The 23,602-nt window shown below is 37.0% G+C and overlaps 1 protein-coding gene across 1 annotated transcript in view; it reads right to left on the bottom strand.

Annotated features, from left to right (window-relative positions):
- skila (SKI-like proto-oncogene a) overlaps positions 1–23,602 on the bottom strand; it is a 57,012-nt gene that overhangs the window by 11,852 nt on the left and 21,558 nt on the right. The window contains exons 3-5 of the mRNA XM_055151498.1: positions 8,454–8,549; positions 5,238–5,326; positions 2,164–2,306 (exon numbers count right to left, since the gene is read on the bottom strand). Of these exons, the coding sequence (XP_055007473.1) occupies positions 2,164–2,306; positions 5,238–5,326; positions 8,454–8,549 (328 nt within the window). The remainder of the gene's footprint in view (positions 1–2,163; positions 2,307–5,237; positions 5,327–8,453; positions 8,550–23,602) is intronic.

Raw genomic sequence — 23,602 nt, forward strand, 5'->3', positions numbered from 1 at the left:
AATGAAACAACTGAGGAAACACCTTTATAACAGAGATCAGAAAATAGCATAATACGAGCCCTTTAAAGAACATTAATGGATTTACCCTTAACTTAATTCAATATTGTAGTAGCGTAATGCATGCTCTATTCATGTCTTTGTCATTTATATCATTTGCCCATTCAAAAGATATCTTGTTTTTTGAATTGCTAATGAATATGTTTATGGTGGTCAGAATAGAAAGAAGCCGCAGTGATGCCAGGCTGTTAAATGTATTTGGAGAAAACGCAGCTTGTCTGGCACCAAGAGAAACCCGTTTTGTGAGTCATAAAGCAGCATGCATGCACAGCCCTGCACCTGCTTTAAAAAGACATTTGAGTCACAGGAAAAACTCCACGAGGAAAGAAAACAACACAGATGGAGACACAGAATGGGTCTGAAAATGAATGAAAGAACAAGGATGAAGTGGAAGAGAAAGAGAGAACACTACTTCTATCACTACTATTACTACTTGCAAGAATTTAAAAGTCGAGTCTTGGTTTTAGTTTTTCCTGCTTTTGTTCATTGGTGGTTCTGCCCCACTTTTATAATGATTGGTACTTTTTAAATGAAAGTGAATGAAAGTATAAGCTATATTATATGTTATTTCAAAGCCTCTACTACTTTCATATGTTTTTCCAATAGCAAGAAGCGCTACACTCAGATAACCTAGAAAATAACAAGAAAATAGGTGAATACAGAAAAATATAGGAGGAGGCTTTCAGATGGTAATTACTAGCATAGCATAATGCACCTTTCTATTATTCTTTCTTTCATTCTGTCCCTCTCTCCGTCTGTTCTCATGTTATCAATGGCGAGTGTTTGTGTGCTTTTAAAGTGCACATGAAAAACAGATCCAGGAGGCGAAAGTAGAGGAGAGGTCATCAATACTCACTCCCCCAGAGTCTTTACATGAAGGTCGCAGTATTATGAGGTGAGGGCTGCGGGCGGGGGTCATGTCTATGTACATGATATACTAGCAATAGTCGCAGTTATGCATATGTTGTTGTTGTAGCAGTAATAGTAGTAATCGTAGTAGAAGTTGTTGTAGTTATGTATATGATGTAGTAGTGCTGGTAGCAGTAGCAGTATTAGTAGGAGTAGTAGTGATAGTAGGAATATAAGGAAAGATCTCTTTTATTCATTTTTGGTTAAATAATTAATCAAAGAACACATTGATTGATGAAATAACTGTCAAAAATCTTTTCTTTTTTAACCAAATTATTTACAAGCCACGGGTGTCAGTGATTTTCAGTGTAGTATTTGCAAAAACAAGACAGCTTTAAGTTTTGATTTTGACAATTGGACAAATAAATAATGAATAATACTTTTAGTTTTGATGATTTAAATGATATTTGAGTGTTCTCCCCCAGCATCTTGTAGTCCTTGTAGATAATACCAGCAGTAGTAGTGATGTATATGCGGATGTTTACTATGAGCGCGTGCAGCTGCCTCCCACGGCTCTGACCTGATCCCTGTCTCTTCCTCTCAGCGAAGATGAGGATGTAAATGCAGAGTGCTGTTCTGTGTGGAGCTGTATATTTATAGGCCATGAGTGTCAGAACCTATGGAGGGGCTGCATGTCGCCTGGTGTGGCTCTGATTAGGGTGGAGTGGTTAAAAAGCATTCATTTGTGGAGCCAAATTTGAAAGGAATTTGGAAATTAAGATGCATACATTTCAAAGGGTATTCTGTTCATCCTAATAACATAAAAACCTGCTGAATATTTAGGTTATCAAATGGAATAATTGTTGATGTACAGTATAAATAATGTCTCTAAATGGTCCCACAGCATGGTCCAAGATTCAGATTTTAGCCAAATGAAGCAAAATGTAAGTCCTCAGTATATTCCCTGAGTACTAATGCTGAAAAATATTTGATTGACAAACAACCAAACAGAAAAAAGTGAGTGCTGCATTGTAAGTAATGAATGAATCCATAAAGGGTCTGGATTTTGAATGACCAAAAGAGCGATTCAGATTTGATGTCAAACAGTATTTCTGCTTGGAGACATTGACAGAATACCAGTTTTAAGGACTAGCTTTCAGTATTCACCATTTTGACGACTTTTGACCATTCAAATATTTTAAAATTTTCATCACTTCAAAACCCATATTTTTGTCGTGTTTATGTTGTGACACTGACCCATGGGTGGCTCGTCGTGTCCCAGGACCCTGCGGTTGTAGTGGTGCTTCAGCAGAGCTCCCAACATCTCCGGGCTCATCTCCGCCTCCCGCCGAAGAGACACATTTGGAGCCACCATCTTATCGTACGTGTACAGGTAGTAGCTGCACAGAAGAGAGAGAGAAAAAAATTATTAGGCAACAGATTTCTTAGATCACTTCATGCTAGAAAAAACAGACTAGAGGTCTTTTACTAATGGAAAAGTCAATGGATTTTGATTGAATCTTTGGCTGTCAGTTGAAATAGTGGTTTTCAAATGGTAGGTTGGATCCATTTTAGGTACAGAATGGAAAAAAAAGTATGCTATTGTTAAAATTAAACTGGTTGATTAATGGATACTCAATAAAACATGTTAAGATCATGTATTGACTTGAGTTGTGTCAGTACTTCCCACATGGTACATCAGATCCAACCTACCTGGCAACAAGGAATGTCTAGTAATGCTAAATTAACCGGCAGTGTTTACTTGATCAAGCCTAGTTTTTTGTTGTGGTTAAACATCAAATAATTGATAAAGAAATATATTATTCAAAATGTACTTAGCTCATTATTTGATTAAAGCACATTTTCCTCTTTGAAAAAAATAAAATAAAAATAAGGTTGCATTACATATTCATTGCTTATTTCACTTAGAAATGCTTATGAACGAATGTATTATAGAACCAGCATAATTTTGGCACACTCCCACAACAAAACTAATTTATATTCTAGTCATTTACATAGCAAGTTGCAAGGTATCCAAACAACATATTCTAATGGATTCCTTGCCACAGCAGGTAACAGTCAGATTTCAAGCTATACACTGTGTAGACTATGGATATTTGTTATCGCGCCTCTGCAGCCAAAACAGACACAGGTTTTATCACTAAGGTCCAGGAAGAGGAGTCAGTGGCAGATAGCACAGTGGAGATGTGCTAAAAGTCAACCAAGAGTATCTATCTAGCATTTTCCTCTCTGCGCGATGGAAAGTAGAAAAAAAAAACAGGTTTGTAGTTGGCAACCCCTCCCCCACCAGACAACTGAGAGACTGCAGTGTGAACTGGGTTAAGCATGGCGGCTCAGCGGGGCTCTTCCTAGAACGTACAGCAACACCAAATCTATTTTTTCACTATCTTTCCTCTCAAGATTGGAGCGGAGTGCTATCGACGTGCAAGCAAACCTTTATTGATAAAACGCAAACTTGTGATTTGCAGCCGTCAAACTGAACACTGATCTGTTTTTGATGAATAACATCTACCATACCGGATATTTTGTACAGCTAACTTAATTTTGTAACCAGGTTGGAATATATGACTGTATAGGTCAATGTAAATTTGAATCACACAAGTGAATCATTCCTATATATTAGTACTGAGGTAGTCATAATTATGTCAGATGCCTTATTTGGCACATCCGATCTGCTTTAGCGCTTTAATTAAAACTATTTCCTCACTGACGAATTTATAGTTATTCTCATACTGGGTTAGGATACGCCTGTCACGCTAACAAAAGTTGAAGTTTCATATATTGCTGAAGTAAATATAGATGATAGATGAAATATAGATAAACAATAATATTGAAACCAAACCATAAAGCAGAATTATCCAGCTAAATGTATTCTAAATGTACAATGTGTGTGTGATTTCTAAAGCAGAAAATATTTCAACTCTTAAATCAAAAGCGCATGATGGAATATTAAATATAAACTCAAATAACTGTATTACTCTTGATTTTACAGCTTTACCTTTTTAAAAGTTAACTTCAGCTGTGGGAAGAGAAAGTGCAAACATACAAAGTGGAGTATTGACGAGTGTAGCAGATAGGACGCCGCCAGCTGGCTCCTGTACAGGTATTGATGAATTCTGTAGTGTTTGTTTACAAGATACATTCTTGGACATTTTGCCTCTAAGGAAAAGAGATAAAGATACTGGGGTGTTTTTAAAGGTTGTTTAAAACTAGTCTATAGGGTTGGTTTTATTCAAATACAAAATTCAAGCAAACTACATTTTTGTTACCTTAAATATTTGTTTACACGTATTCTCATGAAGGAATATCTTAAGTCTCATATTTTAACTGTGTTTGAATCTTTCAGCAATACTCTAGAATCTACTTTGTCTAACTATTTGAGATTAGCATAAGAATGTGTGCGAGTGAATGTTTAAAATTAAGTTTGGCATGAACTACTGCGATAACTATTGTATTTTGAGTAGGGATATAACAATAACTGAAATATCCTGATATCGTATCCTCAAAATTCTCACAATAATATCGTGGACAGTCACAATATATCAAATTACAAGCCTTTTTGCTTAAATTAAGATTTATGGTGAAGCAGTAGCTAAAAATGACAGAGGGAATTACGTAGACCATGATCCTTTGCTCCATTTCAGTGTAGATTACAAGAAGAAATAACAGTTCTAAGCACTTCTAAGTCTTAGTTCTTTGGATTAAGTCTTGTCAAGGCATTTTAAGAGGAAAAAGTAGCAGATTAACAGTTTTGTTGGCCTCTACAAAATATCACAATAAATATATGTGAGATGTAAAGCGTGAAAATATCGTACTGAGAGATTTGGATATTGTTACATCCTTAATCGTAAGCCTCCCCACCATATCGTGAGCTTTCCCACAATATCGCAATAAATATTGTACCGTGAGGTTCATACCGTAACGATATCGTATCGTGAGACTTGGATATCGTTACACCCCTAATTCTTAAATATTTTAGCACAAAACAACTAAACTTGAATTTACAGGTTTGGGCTGTTTGACTGTTCAAGTATAAATACTGCATAATACCATTCGATGTACTACCAGAGAAGGCTTCCAAAGTAGTGTTAAGGTTAAGAAGTTGAATATAGTTATGTAATGCAAAATTGAAATGTTAGAATGTCGTTACCTCCTCCAAAGCATACCTGGAATGATCTGAAATAGCTCTGTGTTTGTTTTTTAATGTTATGTTAATCCAATTTGTTCAAAATATTAAACCAAAATGCCCTTGAAAAGTCTTGCAGTATTAAATTGAAGTAGTAATCAGAGCTTTTGTATTTTTGCTGTACCTGGGATGGACCAAGGCGGGGTGTCCGGGCTCCTCCTTGATGTCACTGAAAAGTCGATTAAACACCAGCGAAGGAGGAGATGATTTCCCCTGTAAGAAATAAAACACAGATTAAAACCACCCTAACACTACTCCGAACCACAATACATCTCTGCTGGAGTCCTCAAAATGGCAGCCCTCCTTCACTTTTATCGATCGCTGCATACATTTGTTTCTAAATAGATAAATTATCATGGTGACAGTGTAATGCATGCAGCCACAGAGAGCTGAACAGTGGGGACTGAACGCGGCCGACTTCGAGACATAATCTAATAAAAGTTAATATATGCATGCGTACAAGGATCATCCATCAGACATCAGCCCAGCACCAGGAGGAGAGGGGCAGGTCCGGGCAAACTTAATCATGATAAAGGGACGATCCAGCGCCGCATGTGGGACAACGAGATGTGTAATAATATAGGGGAAATTTTGACTTAATGTGAAATCGTAATTTGCGGTGCCCAAAGCAAAGACTGTGTTGTAATAGGGGAATGATGGTCTATGTGACATTTGCTCACTGGTCTAGTCCTGGTTCATATCTTACTGTAGAGCTGAGATGATGAGGTTTTGATTAAATTGCAAAGGAAGGTCACTAGTGGTATGGAAGCAGCTTAGTCTATTGATAGTCGTGCTGAAATTTCAAACTAAACTAAAAAAAACTTCATATTGCTATATATTCAATACCTTAATGAAAATTTGAAAGCTGCACTATGTAACTGTCTCCCACCTGCTGGTCTCCATGGAGATGTGATTGCCTTGTTTGGAATGTTGCACAGTATGGCATTTACAGTAACTTACCTAGCTGCATAGAGACAAGCAGGCAGATGACAGCAACAAGTTACAGGTAAGATCTTTGGAAAGGCGAGCTTAGAGTAAGAGTGTATGTTTTTCAATATGTTTTTGGGCAATAAAGATACTGTAATTCATTGTTTCCCACAGACTGGGTAACGACCCTCAGGTGGGCCGAAAGAGATTTTTTTGGGTCGCCTTGTCACGATCTGCACGTATCTGCATGTTTTCTATAATCGTTTTGTGATTATCTTATTGACTATTTTGTTCCAATATTGCTGGTTCAGTTGAATGTTGAAAATAAAAAGAAATGGGCTACATTTAATATCCAAATAGGTGACTTATGGATACGTGTGAAAAATCCCTCAGTAGTCCAGGTAGAATCTATAGCAAAGGAGAAATTCAATTTGTCAACTGGACAAAGTTTATTTGGTCGACTACATTTCGCAGTTCATCCAAGCTGCTTCTTCAGTTCTGGTCAGAATGCTGGTAGGTATTTCCTTATATCTGCCTGCAGGGAGGAGCCAACTACAATCAAACTACTCTGAAACTAACACACTTAATGATCCCTTTTATTGCTGGTTCAATTACTGTTATTCATTGTTTAAAGCTTGAGTAATACTAATTGTTAGGAGAGACACAATTACTCAGTCAACAATAAAATATCCTCATTAATGTTCAATAATGGTCTAATCCACCTTTATTTTGGGATTTGCGAATAATTTCTATTGACTTGGGTCACAAAGGTTTGTGACTTTTAAAACATGGGTCCCCAGAAAAAATGTTTGTGAAACACTGCTGTAATTGAATAAATACAAGATCGCTAAGTTACATCTCCATGGAAAAAAATCAGGTGGAGGACCCTCCATCAGAAAAGGGACATAGAAAATATTTTAATACAATATTTTTACACAAAATAACAGTAGTTTCTCTAGCTTTTCTGTGTGTTTTTGTCAATAATGATAGATTTTTAGATAGGTTTCATGCTAGTTTTAGTATTGATTAGTTTCTGGGTATCAGTGTTTTGACAGCCCCAACAAATAAACACCTGCCAACCTCAAGGTGGGTGTTTCTGTCCTCACTATTCACTTCCTGTATTGTGTCTTTTGGCACATCACTACACAAACATTGTTTCTAAGGCTGGAGGTGGTCTAATGGGGAATAAAATTAGCAGGAACAATGGGCTGTGATTTTCTTATTTGATTTTCTTCTATTTCACAAATTCAAATCAATATCTCACTGTTAAAATGGGAAACTCAGTATTGTATGTCATATTGTTCACACGTTCAAATAATGCAGATTTTTTTCTATTATTGTCCTTGCCCTAATTGTCGGGGGAGGAGAGGTGACGCAGCTTTCTGACAGGTGTAACGGAAGAAGCGCGCCGACGTGAATAGATCTGTCTGCGAGTGAGCCGTGGGGGGTGTGGAGGAGGACGGGGGAGGGGAGGGGGGAGTGTTGACCTTATGCCAGGGTCAAAAGACTGGGGTGCTAACGAACTAGAGAGCCTGGAGCGTGAAGACGGTACTGAGGAACGGATGTCGAATTTCAGAGTTGCCTTCAGGTATCAGTGCTCACTGGTCTCTACGGTTAATGTTTTTCAAATATAGACCACTAGAGTTTGTTTGCATTATTTATATGTTGTCTATAATCATTTAAAGCAGACATGTCAAACTCAGGCCTAGTTTCATGGCCCGAGATCATGTCAAATATGTATCAGAGCTCGCCCACTGGCTACAGATAGGCTATAGAGACATTTATTTGAAAATGTGTTGTTATTTTATATTATGCTTGCTCTGGATTCAGTGTTTAAGCAAAACTATTATTAAAGATTTATTTTAATAAGAAACGTTTAACATTACATATCTCGAAAGAAGAGAAAACATGCAGATGTTGTTGAAATTTTTCAATAAATATTTAGTTTGGCCCACGACTTAGTCCCATTTTTTAAATTTGGCCCTCTGTGAATTAGAGTTTGACACCCCTGATTTAGAGTATATATTTTATTGGATTTTTATATGATGTATTTTTCATGATTATAGTAGTAGCGTGAACTCGGGCTGGGCAATATGCCAAAACAAAACTAAACAAAAACACATATCATTGACTACAGTGCAAATTTCTCTGATCTGGCCAAGACTTTAAAATGTAAATCAGGTTATTGATCTTGTTTTCAGATTTATTATCTACTTAATAGTTCTGAGACTGCTTAATTATAGTCTAGAGGTAGTTTATTTAGTAGTATTTATAAGTTAAATGATCTTACTGCATGGACAGATAATTTCACGACTTTTTCGGATAGATTTAAGGGCTTATATCTTAAATTTTGGTCACACTATTATATTATGACATCTAAAGTCAAATCTATTAATCTTGTCATATCACTCACCTTCTTCACATGTTCGGTGTCTGATAATTTGCCGCTAGGAGGGCAAATGTCCACCAGGGGCTTCTTAGCGCGGCTCTCCTCCTCCTCCACTGCCTTCTGTAAAACAATGGAAGAAGGACACAATGGTTAAACCTGGGGCAGAGTCTGTAGCACTATCCATACATCATATTCAATGTAATGATTTGAAACACAAGGCAATGCATCACTATCATGCCACCACATTTTCTGTCTATGAAACTGTCCCCTTATATTGTCTTATTTTCCCGGCTGTTGGGCTTTCCAGGATTGCCACAACAAATCATCCACCTTCATCGGACCCAAGCCCCCATACCCTCTTCGCCATAAATCTCTTCTTTGGTCTTCCTCTACATCTCACAGCCTTCTGCCTTTTATTATTGTCAAAAATAAAAATAAAATACAGGATATTAATCGATACTTAATCTAGACACTCATTTGAACAAATACGTATCAATGGAAGTAAGAAGTGAATACTCAAGCAGAACAGTTTTTTTTCTTTTCTGAATTGTTATCGAGTGGTCAGAACTAATAATAATATTATAATTAAATAAATGGACAGTATTTATTTTGGGTTGCAAATTGCATTCTACTGTATGAAAAATAAGTGTTTTTAATAGTAATTATAGGGTCAAAATCAGAATCAAGCCTTAATAATTTACTATTGCGACAACACACAAAATTAAAAATCTGAATTATTACACACTATTGGTATGCCCTGAAAACCTAGTTAAAAATTTTCTTATCCCAACCACAACTAGACAGACATATTGGATATCATCATCAAAAATCACAGCTTTCAGGGTGTAAAAATATAATTTTCCTATCAACAATATGCAAAACATGACATAAAAAATCCAAGGTGAATAAGAGATCCAGATTAAGCATACAGGAAGCATGTTGGCTGGTTTTGCATAATTAAAATGATATACCGACTCTGTCATGAAACATGGTGAGAAAGTGGTGAGAAACAACAGTGACACCTAGACAACAGCTTTTAAAATTACATGAAATAAAGACAGATTTCATCCCAAACTGAGATGAATTGCTTGACACTCGTCGCTGTGTAATAAGGCTTGGTAATGTAGTGAAGCTGCTGCATAGGATATAATGGGTATATATAATGGGTCTATGAATAAACAGTGGAAAAAAACGCATGGGCAAACAACATGGCTACTACACACTTAGACTACCAATTTAAAGAAGTACGTCCATTTTAAACGAACAAAAACGCATATGCATGGATGATATACTGTAAGCTGGAGTGTTCCACAGCATGGCATTAACCTCGTCTTTGTGTAGATACGTTGACGATGGTATGATGACACCTACAGGGCAAGCTACAAGTCAGGTCTGTGGAGAGCTCACAGTAATATAGTAGTTATGTTATAGTAGTAGTACAGTATAGGTTTGGGGTGTGCAAAAATATTGAAATATCAATATATTATATTGTTTAATGTAATGGTACACTATTGATATCGTGGGCTGCTGTATCAATATATATATCGAGTAGTTTTAGTTATATTTTACTAAATTATTTTGTGTAAGAGCCATAATTCTGGTGACATTTTCACTGTTCTGAATAAAACGTGTATTTTTCATATTAACTCTGCACAAACTCAGTGGACTTAGTAGTCTTTTAGTATCACAACCATGATTTTACCTTTGTTTTTCACAGAACTATATCGTATCGATTTGAAATATATCGTATAGAATTGTACTGAATTCGAAAAACATATCATATCGTGGCCTATCTATCGAGGTATGTATCGTATCGGCAACTTCTTAATGATACCCAGCCCTAGTATAGGTACATTTTGTGATTAAATAAATGCAATACCGGTGCGTTTCATGCCATACTATGAAACATTCCAGGCAAAGTAATAACATTTTCATGGAAACAAGCAGAAAAAAGTTACACAGTGCATCTTTAAATAATAGTGGCAAGTCAATTTGGTCTTTTTTTTTTGTTTTGTTTGTTTGTTTATTTTTGGCAAATGTGCATTGAGCAAAAAGCTGCTCGCTGAGTAAGTTGATGTTTATCTATGGGAAACGTGTAGTACAAACAGTGGGCAGTCAGGCAAGGCAACGTTGCATTAGAGATTCAACGTATGGGAGCACGATGGAAGGGCAGGAAAAGGCACGCAAGGATTGTGCATGTAAAAAACATGAATAATTGACTTGCTAGACCTTTTAAAAGACATATATAAACGTTTATGGAGGGCTGAGTGGATTACAAACAGACAGTATTTCATCGGCTGGACTCGAGGCACCGGAAATGGACAAAGACGAATCACTACTCTACCAGTAATTACAGCAAGTGTTTAAAAGGCTGGGAACAATGGGACCAAATTACAGAGATAGATGGTGTCAAATGGACTGTCAGAACAAGGCTTTCAGCTTTGTAGCTTATCCTGAATTATGCATGTTTTTCAATTGTTCTATTAAAGGATTACACCATATTTAAATTATGGTGTCATATTAGTGCGTGCTTTCAAACTTGGCAATTGATATAGGCTTCAACATTTTGTGCTAAGTGGTAGGCGTACTATTAGCATGTCAACATTACTGCGTATGCTTTATTTATTACAAGGAATCGAATAGTGTGACAGAATATAAAAATATATGTTAATGTGCATAACACTTTTATTATAAAGGTTATTAAGAACAGAGGCGGCGCTACTATTAGGCAACAGTAGGCGGCTGCTTAGGGCCCCCAAACCTAGAGGGGCCCCCAACCAATTGCCCTCAACGCCGAGGCCTCAGAGCAGTTAAATTTTCTCTTAATATGACGTTAAATGAGAGTAATTTGTTTTTAAACAAATTACTAACTCTGCCACTGATCAAGAATTAATAAGAAAAAAGCTAATATTGTAAATAAATGTGGAAATACTTTGCCTCTTAGCATTATATTTTTGTTTTGTTTCATTTATACATATTATTAATGTATTTGCATAAAAGTTGTAATCTTCTGCTGATGTTGTTTTAAATGTACGTCTTTTTTTTTTTTTTTTTTCTAAGGAACTTTGAGCATGAGGCAGGAGAGGTAGCCTAACCTTAACAATAGCCAGTTTGACTGACAACCATTCACTCTCACATTTAATCCACTATGACCAATCGAGAGGCACCATTTCACCTATCCACGTCTATGGATATAGGGACTAATCCGATCCTATGCAGTGCTATTACTATTATAACAACTACTTTGCATCACCGACTTCCATGTTTTGGCATTATCCCCAGAACAAAATTGAAGTTTAAGCTGATTGACGTGCCCAGGGTTAGTTAGTTTTCCATCTCCACACAATGGCATACCTTCTCCTTGTAATCTCACAGTGAGGATGCCAGCAGTAACACCTATTCAAACCCGGATGCAAGTTGACAATAACAAATAAACAAGAAAAGCCCTTTGCCGCGAGTGCTGCCGATCCGACTAGCGCATTGATGTGTAAATAGGCTATAGGGCCTTATTTACAATGCCATGGGTGAGTAGGCTTGTGCATGCCAATGGAAGGGGCTGCAGCCATATGCTTAACCAGGTGTGTCTATGCCAGCTAGTCTTTCAGTTTACTATAGGGCTGCAAGATTAATTAATCGCAATTTGAACGGACGCAAATAGCAAAGAAGCTCGTGAAAGCTACAATTTTTAAGTACAATAAACAAAATATCCCCTTATTCTGCGTAAAAGCTGTATGTTCTGAAATCTTGTATTAGTTGGCCAGTTCATATTTCAGTCTTTTTGATGAGTACATTGTGTGCGTTTGACCATTATTAAAACATGAGTCGCAAATCAAATCGCAACGCTTTTCAGAAAAATCGCAATTAGATATTTTTCATGCAGGCCCTAGTTTACAAGCTCTTTTTTTTCTTCTTTAAAAGGCAGCACTGCAGCATGGAGAGAGAGGACAGGGAGGAGGGGGGAGAGAACAACAATAAAAGCACTGCAGTGGACTGGAGGCTACCGTTGGATTTGGGCCAATTTACAAACTGTCCATGAGACCAGAGATTCAAGGGGTGGTTCAATTGAAGTTCCCCCGGTCTTTCTTATCACTAATCTGGCATTTACAGGCGAGATGTGGTGGATTAGAAAGCAGAGGTTTAGCAGAGATGAGGGAGATAGTGGGATCAAAGATGGCTGGGTCCAGGAATTGCACTTTGTATTAAGACGTCACAAAATTCAATGAGAAATGGGAGAGTGTTGTAGCAGCATGAAAATGTGTCAATGATATCGGAAACTTAACTAAAGCAATCAGTATCTAAGATCATTTAGGTGCTTTAATGACATGCAAAACACAATAACTGGAAATAAAAATATGAGATCGTTTTTAGGAGTGTCAACAAACATTTTAGATGATTGAAGTTAAATGATCTTTTACTTATTCTGATACAGCTCAAGATTATTCTAAACCTATTCAGGTTCATTTCTGTCCTGTGAATGTGATTTTCTTAGGTTGATACCTGCTCAAATCTAGTTTTAGTATCGATTAGTACCTGATTTTTGATATTTTTGACAACCCTATAGCACACTAGTCTAATTATAGATTAATTAATGACATTGAGTCTGTAATAGCTTATGACAACCTTAGTCTTTTCTGTACCAAAACATAACAATGAAAATACTATACAGGACTACTAATACAATTCAAAGAAACATAATTTTTACAGTATTTTTTGGAAAATTGTAACTTTATTGGTTCAAATTATACTTATACCTATATTCAGATGAAATCAGTGCAGCATTAGTTCTTATTTTCAAAAATACACATAGACAATTTAAGCATTCCTATTAAGTACAGTGATTTTTGTTTTTATTATACATGTTTAATTTCAACATAAATTTATCCAGTTATAACTTATGCAGGATAATATGTCACAACTCCAACCACCATCTTTCCTATCCATGAGGTTTAGCTTCCACTTTGAGGACTTTCCCCACTTATAAAATTGTAAGACGCTATCGCAACAATCAAAATGTCTCATCCTGAAGGCCACGGATATCTGTCAGTCTATGAGTTGAGCTGTAACCAAAGCTAAACTGACATTATGTCCAGGTCAACCTCCCTCTTTTCATGTATTTGACCCAAGCCAGTGCAGCAGATGCTCCTAACCCTGACGAGACAGCTGACAGCTCATTAAGACTCTGTGTGTTATCCCTGTGCGCGTATGTGTCTGTGTGTGAGTCTACGTGTGTGTGCATATGGTCCATTCTGTGTAATAGTACCCCTCTCCCTGTAATTCCAGTTTACCTGACAGTTGACAAGCTTAACGCCCACCGCCCACTCTCCAACTCATTATCGCCTCTGCTGAACGCTTAACGAATGTACACGCATGGACGTATAGGCTACAACAACTGTTTTTGAATACCTCTTCCCTGCCTGATTGCATTCAACAGTGAGTCATAAAATATGGTTCTAATCTCAAGTGATTTATTTTCACTTTCCCAGTTACAATAAAGACGATATTTAATACAATCCGCTAAAATGTGCTCAAATAAAACCCAAAAATGCGAAACTATGATGTATGTTCTTATTTTATTTTATTCTTTTTTGACAGTTTTACCATCATAACATTAATTTCAATTTTATCTTTCTGCCAATATTGCTCTTCCTCTATTGTGTTGCTCCTAATACGCAGTAATGAAGTACTTATCATATCTGTACTGCTTTGTGCTGGCGACCAAAGTCCAAGCATGCCCCCCTGTGTAGCCAGCTCTTTTGTTAAATCCGGGGCTAGCCATGGTACTTTGTGGATTAGCATTCCTTGTACTTGCTCTGGAGAACTCTGGCCCGTTTTAGTGATCATTACCAGCTAACCAGTCTGCGCCTCTACAACCACTGCCACCTAATACGACTACTGCCACTACTGTTACTCCTACTACTGCTGCTGCTTTCTTTGGACTCTTTCATCGTATTGTATTATCATGGACTATTCGTGTTTTATAAAGTATTTTTACTGTTAAAAAGATTATTTTGTTTGCCCTTCACATAAAAATATCTACGAACACGCAAGTTCTTTTTAGAAGTGTTTCATTTCATTTTTTTACTTTATATTCTAATGATTATTTTTGTTTGGCCTTCACCTAAAAATATCTACGACCACATGTCCTTTATGGAAGAGATAATACTCCCTACAAGTGTACAATAACTCACCCTTATGTAACAGATAATACTCCCTACAACTGTACAATAACTCACCTTCATGTAACAGATAATACTCCCTACAACTGTACAACAACTCACCCTTATGGAACAGATAATACTCCCTACAACTGTACAACCACTAATCTTTATATAACAGATAATGCTCCCTACAATTGTACAACAGCTCACCCTTTATGTAACAGATAATACTCCTTACAACTGCACAACTCACCCTTATGTAACAGATAATACTCCCTACAACTGCACAACAACTCACCCTTATGTAACAGATAATACTCCCTACAACTGTACAACAACTCATCCTTATGGAAGAGATAATGATCCCTACAACTGTACAACAACTCACCCTTATGTATTATATTTTGACTTGTACATTTACATTTATATAATAACTTTTTTGCTTAATTACTTTTGCTACTTATTTAGAATTTATTAATACAATTTATGTTTTGTGTTTTTTTTACTCTTTGTTGTTATTATATTGTAATGTGTGAGCTACTGTGTCCAAATAATTTCCCTCGTGGATCAGTAAAGTTTGTTTAAGTCTAAAGTTTAATGCCATATTGCAGAAGATTCTCCAAGGACACCAGCAAGTTGGAGGCGTCGCACCAGAAAAGTTACATACTGCAGTAGCTGGCCTTCTTTACAACCAGTCCTTTTGTCCCGCTTATAAAAAGTTCATTTCATATTGGGGAATAGCTCTTGCAAAATGTACAAAGACCTCATCTAAACAGTCTCTTTGTAGCTGGGCACATGCTGTATTTCCTATTGAGTTTCTATGCAACTGTCCAATAGCAAACACTGCAGTACTCTGTGTGTACTGTGTATTACCGAAGGCTAGATCCTATCCCGGTGACACAGAGGTTAAGCCTGCGCTGCCCTGGTCCCATTCAGGTCACGTGGATGCTCCAGATGACTCCAGTCTCAGAAAACACAAACACACATGCTAACCGCGGGCTAAAAATATCTGTGCTGTCTCTGTACATGTATAATACAACACAGGGAGAGTCTGCCAGCTCCGGCGGACACGCGAAAGACAGCCCCGCGCTGCACTGGGAAATGTAGGACAACAGAGCGGAGACACTTTGGATTGGATTTGCGATTTTTCAGATTTTGACTTTTGACCATTTAAAGCATATTTAGTTTTGAACTGCTAATCCCAAATACTTATTTTCAGGTTCATCAATTTAAAAATGAATGAAGAAATCCAAACAGGCTGAGCTATAAATATACTAGCCACTGTCGATTTTTTCCCATGTTATCTATAATTTAAAATGTTGTGACTTTAGTATTTGGGTAGCATACATTGGGTAGTATACATTTATATATAGTTTATTGCCATATAAACTGATTACATGAAAAGGAAAGGGACTTAAAATGAGCAAAAGATTAAAATAGATCTACAATACAATCTTATCTTATCTTAAATGTCTATTTTATTCTTAACCCTCAAAACGAAGTATAATGTAGCCACTTTATATTTATAATTTCTAGTTTCAACAATAACTATGTGTGACACTGGCCCCTCTAACCAACTAAAACCCTGCAGTATTTTTCATTTGACATAACCACTCGCATACACGCTTACAGTACGCCTGATGGCCAATCTTATCTGGGGCAAGATAAACTGTGCAAAACAAGGCTACGTCCACCTTCCAGCTCAAGTGTGGATTTGAAACGCCTTCACTGCAGATGTTTTAGCACATTTTTGTTCATATCTGTGCCTGTCAAATAGTGTTAAAACTGAAAAAAAATTACAATTAAACATTTCTGCCATTTCAAACAAAAAAAAAAAAAAAAACTGAGCCTAGACACTCTTCTCAATAATTGTCATGCGCCTTCCATTCATGGAGTCTGTCAGTTTCTTGATCTGTTGACAGTCAACTTTTGATTAGCAGCAACCACAGCCTCCCAGACACTGTTCAGAGAGGAGAACTGTTTTCCTTCACTGTAAATGTCCCACAGAAAGGCCCACAAGTTCTGAGCATGGTTTAGATTAGGTGAGGAAGGGGGCCATGTCATTATTTTTCATCTTTAAGGTCTTTCTTTACTGGCTAGTCTCTCAGTGGAGTACTTCATGGTCCTCTTGAAAGATGCAGACTTTTTCCTTGTATCACTGCTTGAAGAAAATGTCTTCTAAAAACTGTCAGTAGGTTTTGGAGTTCATTTTGAGTCCATCTTCAACCCGAAAAGGTCCAACAAGCTCATCTTTAATAATCCCAGTGCATATCAGTACCCCACCTCCATCTTGCTGGCGTCTGAGTCAAAGCGAAGCTCTGTGCCCATTACTGATCCAGTCACGGGCCCATCCATCTGGTCCATCAAGAGTCACTCTCATCTCATCAGTCCATAAAACCTTTTTATGTACTGATATCTTTTGGCTCAGTCTTGACGTTTCAGCTTATGTTTCTTGTAGTGGTCAGGTTTCAGCCTGCCTTACCTTACCCATTCCAGGTACTCCACTCCTGGTAGGTTGAATTTCTGGAACATGATGGCGCTGGACGATAATGGGTTCCTGGTAGCTTCATGTTTGATTCTTCTCAAATCTTTTGCAGTTAATTTGCGTCTTTTTTCCATATACGTGATCTGAATAGCTGTTGTGTTTAGGCACTTAAATGATCTGTTTACATAGAGCAGTGGGTGTCCGTGGACAGCAGAGGTTGCAGTGCCGCCTCCTCTCCTCCCTGTGCTTCTCTATGGAGGAAATAAACAGGCTTTATTTGGGTGTTCTTTTTCATTCAGACTGCACGTTTTACACGCTTCACAGACACACAGTCACAGCCCCGCCCTGTCTGCTCTGGACCGCATCCTGTTCTGCTCAACCCCTCAACTGTGTCAAAGATTACAGCAAAAGATAGGCCCCTGGTAAAAATAAATAAGGCTTCATGGCCATGGTGAGGTAATCTGATAAGCAAGTACAACTCCACTCATAGTATACAACCACTTTCCGTTTGCTATTATGTGTTTATTCTATGTCCAGTTTCTAATCACGGTAAGTAAAAGTGAAGTAGGATTCTTAAAAATATATTTGTTCATAATGAATTCAGTCTTTGTTCATGCTATATTAAGGCGCTGTTATTATAAAGTTTTGTTACCATATTTTTTTTTTCAAAGCTGTAACAGTTGTGTATTTTTACTACTACTAAACAAATTTGTGGACAGCCGGATGTTTTTCAATAGAGATTGAATATCTGAATGTAGACATCATTTTGATTTTTATCACTGGATACTTAGGTAAAGCATGTGGTGCAACTTCCTGGTATCTTTAAATATGATAGTATGTTTTTCCACTAAATTCTATATATCCTTTTCAACTTTGTTTTCCTTTATTTCCAATGCTATTTTGGTCATTTACAATTACATTATGGTTCTTCTTGCATATTTCCCAATACCTTAGCCCTATTTCCATTAATAGTTTGAAGTTCGTTATCAAGACACTCCCAAACAGATAAGACGGGCACGTGGACAGGACTCTGTAACATTTACTTTAGCAGAATACTTTTACTCCTACTAACATTTTTCTAGAAGTAACACTTTTACTTGAGTAAAAGTTTTGGCTACTCTTCCCACTTTGAGAAAATTTACAAGTGACAAAAGCTTTATGTTGACAATAAAATAATTTGAGTATGTGTGTTTCTTGTGCCACTTTCAGATTTTAAATAGTTTGTCTCATTTTTTGTGTCTGTACCAGATTTTGTGCATTTTTTCATGTTTTGCCGTTCACATTACTTTATATTATAAGAATTTAACATTATAAATCAGATGTTACTTCCTGACAAGTACTACTCTTACTTGAGAAGTACTTTTCCCCGAATACTTTCTTGGTCTTACTTAGGTCATTTCTTGGATCACTTCTTTGTACTTCTGCTTAAGTAATATTATTCTTCTGAAGTAACACAGTATGTTCTTACTTGAGCACAATGTCTAGCCTCTTTACCCAACCCTGAACACTCACGGCCAAATGCACAAGTATAAATTCAAATGCAGTTGCTTCATTTTTAATATTTTAGAATTTGTTAATGACATTCCTGGAAACATATTTTAAAATATCATTGGAAAAAACATTTAAACATGTGTCTATTTGACTGTACAAATCACCAAAATCTAACTTTGACAAATGGTGGAGGCAGTGTCTTGTTGGTGGTCCCATACACAAACACAGGGACCTTCACAGCTTTAATCCAATAATCCATTTATCCAGGACTGGCAGCTCAGTTTCAGTCAAATCAATAAGAGGACACAAGGGACGGATACAGTCAAGTGGTGCGTTTAAAGACACTGTATTTTTGGCTTTAACCAGCTCTGATTAATTTATGAATGAAATAAATAGTATACAGTAGCAGAGTCACATTTTCACACATTTGCCACAAAAATAAACCTGAGAAATCCGCACTATAACTTAACAGAAACAGCTATCTAAATTATTTCAAATTATTTCAGTCTTCATTAAGTGCTAAAGATAAATTAAGCTTTTATTTGAAATTACTGGATCAACGGTGACTATTGGCTATTAGCATTTTGTAATTAATAATGCAATTTACTATCAAACATGAGCCGCTAGTGACCTTACCCTGACCTGATAGCAGTTGATGTTTGAGCTTAAAAAAGATAAACAGTGTGTAAAACTGAACTAAAGTGGGGCTGGTTTGGCAGGTGTCCAACAGGTGACAGAGGACACCACAGACACACAGACAGCAGTCCCTCCCTGTTCCCAAACACAAAAACAGCCCAGACTAGATCGAGATAAGGATCAGGGCAGACACCATTATAAGCAGTCATACCACCGTCACATTCAAACTGATAACAACAGAGTCTTCTTCTCCTAAAAAAAAAAACAAACTTTGGCTCTAGGCCCAGAAAGTGCCCCACATGAGAACTGGTCTAGACACTCTTTATCACATGCCTTACTTCCGTTAAGAAGGTTACGTTCTTGCCGGCTGCTGTTAAGACTTGTAAACTTTGGTTCATTATGAATTGAGTCTTTGTTCATGCTTGCAGGCTATTTTATTAAAAGTAGAATTTGGAACTACTGCTATAGTTCCTAATACTTTGGTTAGCATAACATTGGTTTTGTAGTCCACTATAAAGTAAGTTGGTAAAAATGCAAAATGTATAACACTTTTTACTTTTGTCATATAGTTATAGCCATGTAACTTTGTAGCCAAAAAATAGACTAATAAAAGTTTGTTTGTTTTGAATTTTGGTTGTGTTTACTCCACTGACAAACTTGACAAAAAAAATTTCCTTATTGTAAGCAGACTGGCATTTCCACAAACCTGAATTTTGTTTCCATGGAAATGTTATTTCTGCTGTAATCTTCAAGCTCGGCTGGCGTCACCTACTGCCTCCACTCAATTTAATTTCTCTCCAGTAACTAGGTCAGGAATCAGAATACACTACACGGTTTGCAAGAACCCTGGAATTTGTAGTCCGCGCACCAACCAGCAAAGAGCTGTTAAGCCATGATGTCAAACTTTTATTTAAAGCCGGAACAAAGGGAATGTTTTGTGAATTTTATCAAGGGGAAAGACGTTATTGCCCTTCTTCCTACGGTATTTGCCACATTACATACGTCATGACCAAATAGCAGCGATTGGTTAAATGAAAAAAAAAAAAAGCCTGCCTACCATCAAGTGAACGAATGCTAACACTGCGAGGTCAGACGTTTTCCACGAAGTGAAATTAATCAAGCTAATAATCTTCCACAACATGGCATAAAAGTGACGTATCTCCAAGGAGTTTTAAGTTTTAAATTTCTATTTCCAAAAAACAGCAGGTGACGTGCCACCTCTAGAAAGTTACACACTGTATCTTTAATAGTATTTGTAGCCTGCATTAATTTTGTTTAGTCCGAGTTTAAAGTCCATTTGGAATCTATCAAATCTTGTCCTAAACAGTGTATACAAAAAAATGAGTATATAATGTTTTCACTATATCTGCTGTGAGATGTTTTCAAATCATTGGTCTGCCCTTTTAAGAGTGAATAATTTTATCGACAGAAGTTCAGCTGACGGCTTAATCGATCATAAGCGCGAGACTATAAATCGGAATGCACTGTCTATCATTTATACAGTGCCGAGTGGAGCTACAATCAGGAGGCTGCCCGACGCATGACATGAAAGCGTGCTTCTTTAAACGCGCCGTGATCAATATTCCTATTCATTTCAGCCTTTGCTCATCTCTCCTCTCATTTCACAGTCAAATCCCTATGGACCCCCCTCCCTCTCTTTTTCTCGTTCTCTCTATCCTTCTCCTCCTTTGCTCCGTCCCTGGTCTACCCTACATACATCCATACTCGAGCTCCCTTCCTGTAACAACGTTGGTTCATGAATAGACAAATTGTTTGACTTCAGTATGGCTGGCTGGGCCACACAAGGTAAAGTGGAGCCCACCCCCACACAGCAAACATGCATTATCAATTCAGTGCACAAGGTCCTTCGCTACAGCAGTGCTTCCACCGTATCTACTACTAGTCACATATTACACACCGCTACATGCATTTAAAGGCCCGTATACAGAAAAGGTTAATCTCGGAGAGTGCAGGCGGCGTTATGGACAATGAAAATGCGACATAAACAAGCTTAAAGGACATATAGGGACAATTTGTAGCAATAAATACCAGAGAAAAGGCCAATGGTATCTAATCTATTGTCATATTTGCTTCTTAAATTGGTGAATTACAACTTGAAGATTTTTTTCTATGTATTTTTTGCATTGTAGGAAAATCTGTTCTTTCTATATGTGGCATTTTGCCCTTTGAATTATAAAAAATATATATTAAACTTGACTCTACTTCATACAAGGTTAAAAATACACTTATTCTAGTCTTATTTAGTACTAGATACTCATTTGAGAAGGTAACAATACAAAAAAAAGCCACATTAACAGGAAAGAAATTAACCTTTCCTGAATAGTTAGAATTACCTTGAGCTGTAACAAAACCATTATAAGACCACATAGACTAGAATAGACCCATGGACCACTGAGGACAACTAAGGGAACAAGACCTCAAGGTGATTTGAAAGAAAGTACTATGATTTAATGTTGAAAATTACATTCTATCCCCTAAATAAAGAGTTTTTTAAATGATCACTGAGTACAGAGTCTGTTCCTTCGTATTAAAATCGAGTTTGAAATGTTAGTAACATGACAACACAACTACTTACTGAAATGTTTATTTGGAATCTTGCCTTAGAAATAGTAAAACTAAAGTACTATACTGTATATTGTGACTGCATGCCATAGTTATACAAGTGGTTTTGAATGAATTATGCATTACAGTGAGTTCCTTACGTTGATAGGGGTAAAAGTACAATATTGACTAGGAACCGGCATGGTACACAGTATCGGACTTACACAATTTGGTTACTAATTGTTAAATAAACAAATTCACTTTGAAAAGAAAATTAGCTGCACAAACAAAAAAACTGTAATACAAGGTGTCTGCAGGGAAAGTGTACAGAAATATTTAAACCAGGTCATGTGGAGTTCAGAAAGACTAGTCACGCCACAGCGATTCAACACTTCAACACTTTCCCCAAAGCAAAGTTACATCAGACAAAAACCAGTCTGAAAACACTGCTCTGTTGACATGTCCACACTCTGGAGGAGAGAGGCCGCTTCACAAAGGCATCCGTCCGCATCACTGCTCTACCCACACGTGCAGCCCTGGACCTGGGAATACCACTGGAGACAGTACCTACCAAAGCAGTAGGGCTGGATAATGAATATGTTATGGTAAATACTGGGTCTACTACATATAGGAGCCATATGTTGAAGCATCTTTATAATTCTCTGAAGATTAATTTGATTGTTGAAATAACACTAGACAAAAGTTTATTGTGAATGCTGTAGCAACTTACCACATTTTTATTGTTAACACCAAAAGTTTTCGAAGAGTGTGCAAGAATCCAAAATCGATAGCTGATATATGTTTAAAAGTAGAATTCTGTTCGAAGTACATGTTTGACAGAAGACCGAAATATGAACTGCTAAAATAATACAAGAATCCCATGCATTTCAGAACATATTTATAGAGGTCAAAACTGTAAATACAAGAATTTTTTTCTATAAAAGACAGGACATTTTATTCTTTGCAGAGGACAAACTATTCTATCTTAATAACTGCACAAACTCATATTGCAATTCCGATGGTGTACTGAAAATAATCTCGAAGTTCAATGTATTTTTCTTAAACTTTTCCAATGATAAAGAAGCACATACCATATTGTCATATACTGTACCATATAAAGGTTGTAAGTTCAGATAAATAGCTTTGGTTACATGACAAATTGAAAACCCTAGCACAACATATTTAATTCAGATGTTTCCCAGCTCATATCATTGGTAGCATAATCACCAACGTCATTGCCAACTCTGTCTTTTCCATAGACAAGTCACCCATCAAACCCTGCAGGCAGCGCACTGTGTATGCAAATACACTTCTTAAATCAAAAATTCTTTAAGGCGCTATATGGTGCGTATGACGTAATTTACAGTAATAGACTCTTGGTGCAGAGAAGCGCGGAGAGGCTGCAGACGCACTCAGCTCGTCCCAGGGGTAAAAGCAGTGAGAACCAGGCCACTGGGTTCTTGTCTTGTCTGGGTATTCGTTTATTGTGTGAAAAAGTGCTCTAGGGTGTCTAAAAACGAACTATGTGAAATCTCAGGAGGGGTGTGCTGGCATAGGGCTGCAAAATATGAGAAAAACATTACAGTGACAGTGGTGGAAATTTAGAAATAGACTATTCTGACATGGTGAGTTCAACTGAAGCAGAAATGACCCTATTTGCAAGTCAAAACTGGGGCACAATAAAAAATGACCCAAGTCGAAATCGAGAATACAATGGAGCTAAATCAGGACAAGAGAATTGGAGAAAACCAGGTCACGAATCACAATTTAATCATCACAAAATAAGGTCTAAACCAGGTCTACCTAGAACCAAATTTTCAAGCTACTGTCAGTCTACTAGG

The sequence above is a fragment of the Boleophthalmus pectinirostris genome, unplaced genomic scaffold (assembly GCF_026225935.1).
Source record: "Boleophthalmus pectinirostris isolate CB_2022bp ecotype Guang Dong unplaced genomic scaffold, ASM2622593v1 HiC_scaffold_16, whole genome shotgun sequence".
In the NCBI taxonomy this organism is placed as follows: Eukaryota; Metazoa; Chordata; class Actinopteri; order Gobiiformes; family Gobiidae; genus Boleophthalmus; species Boleophthalmus pectinirostris.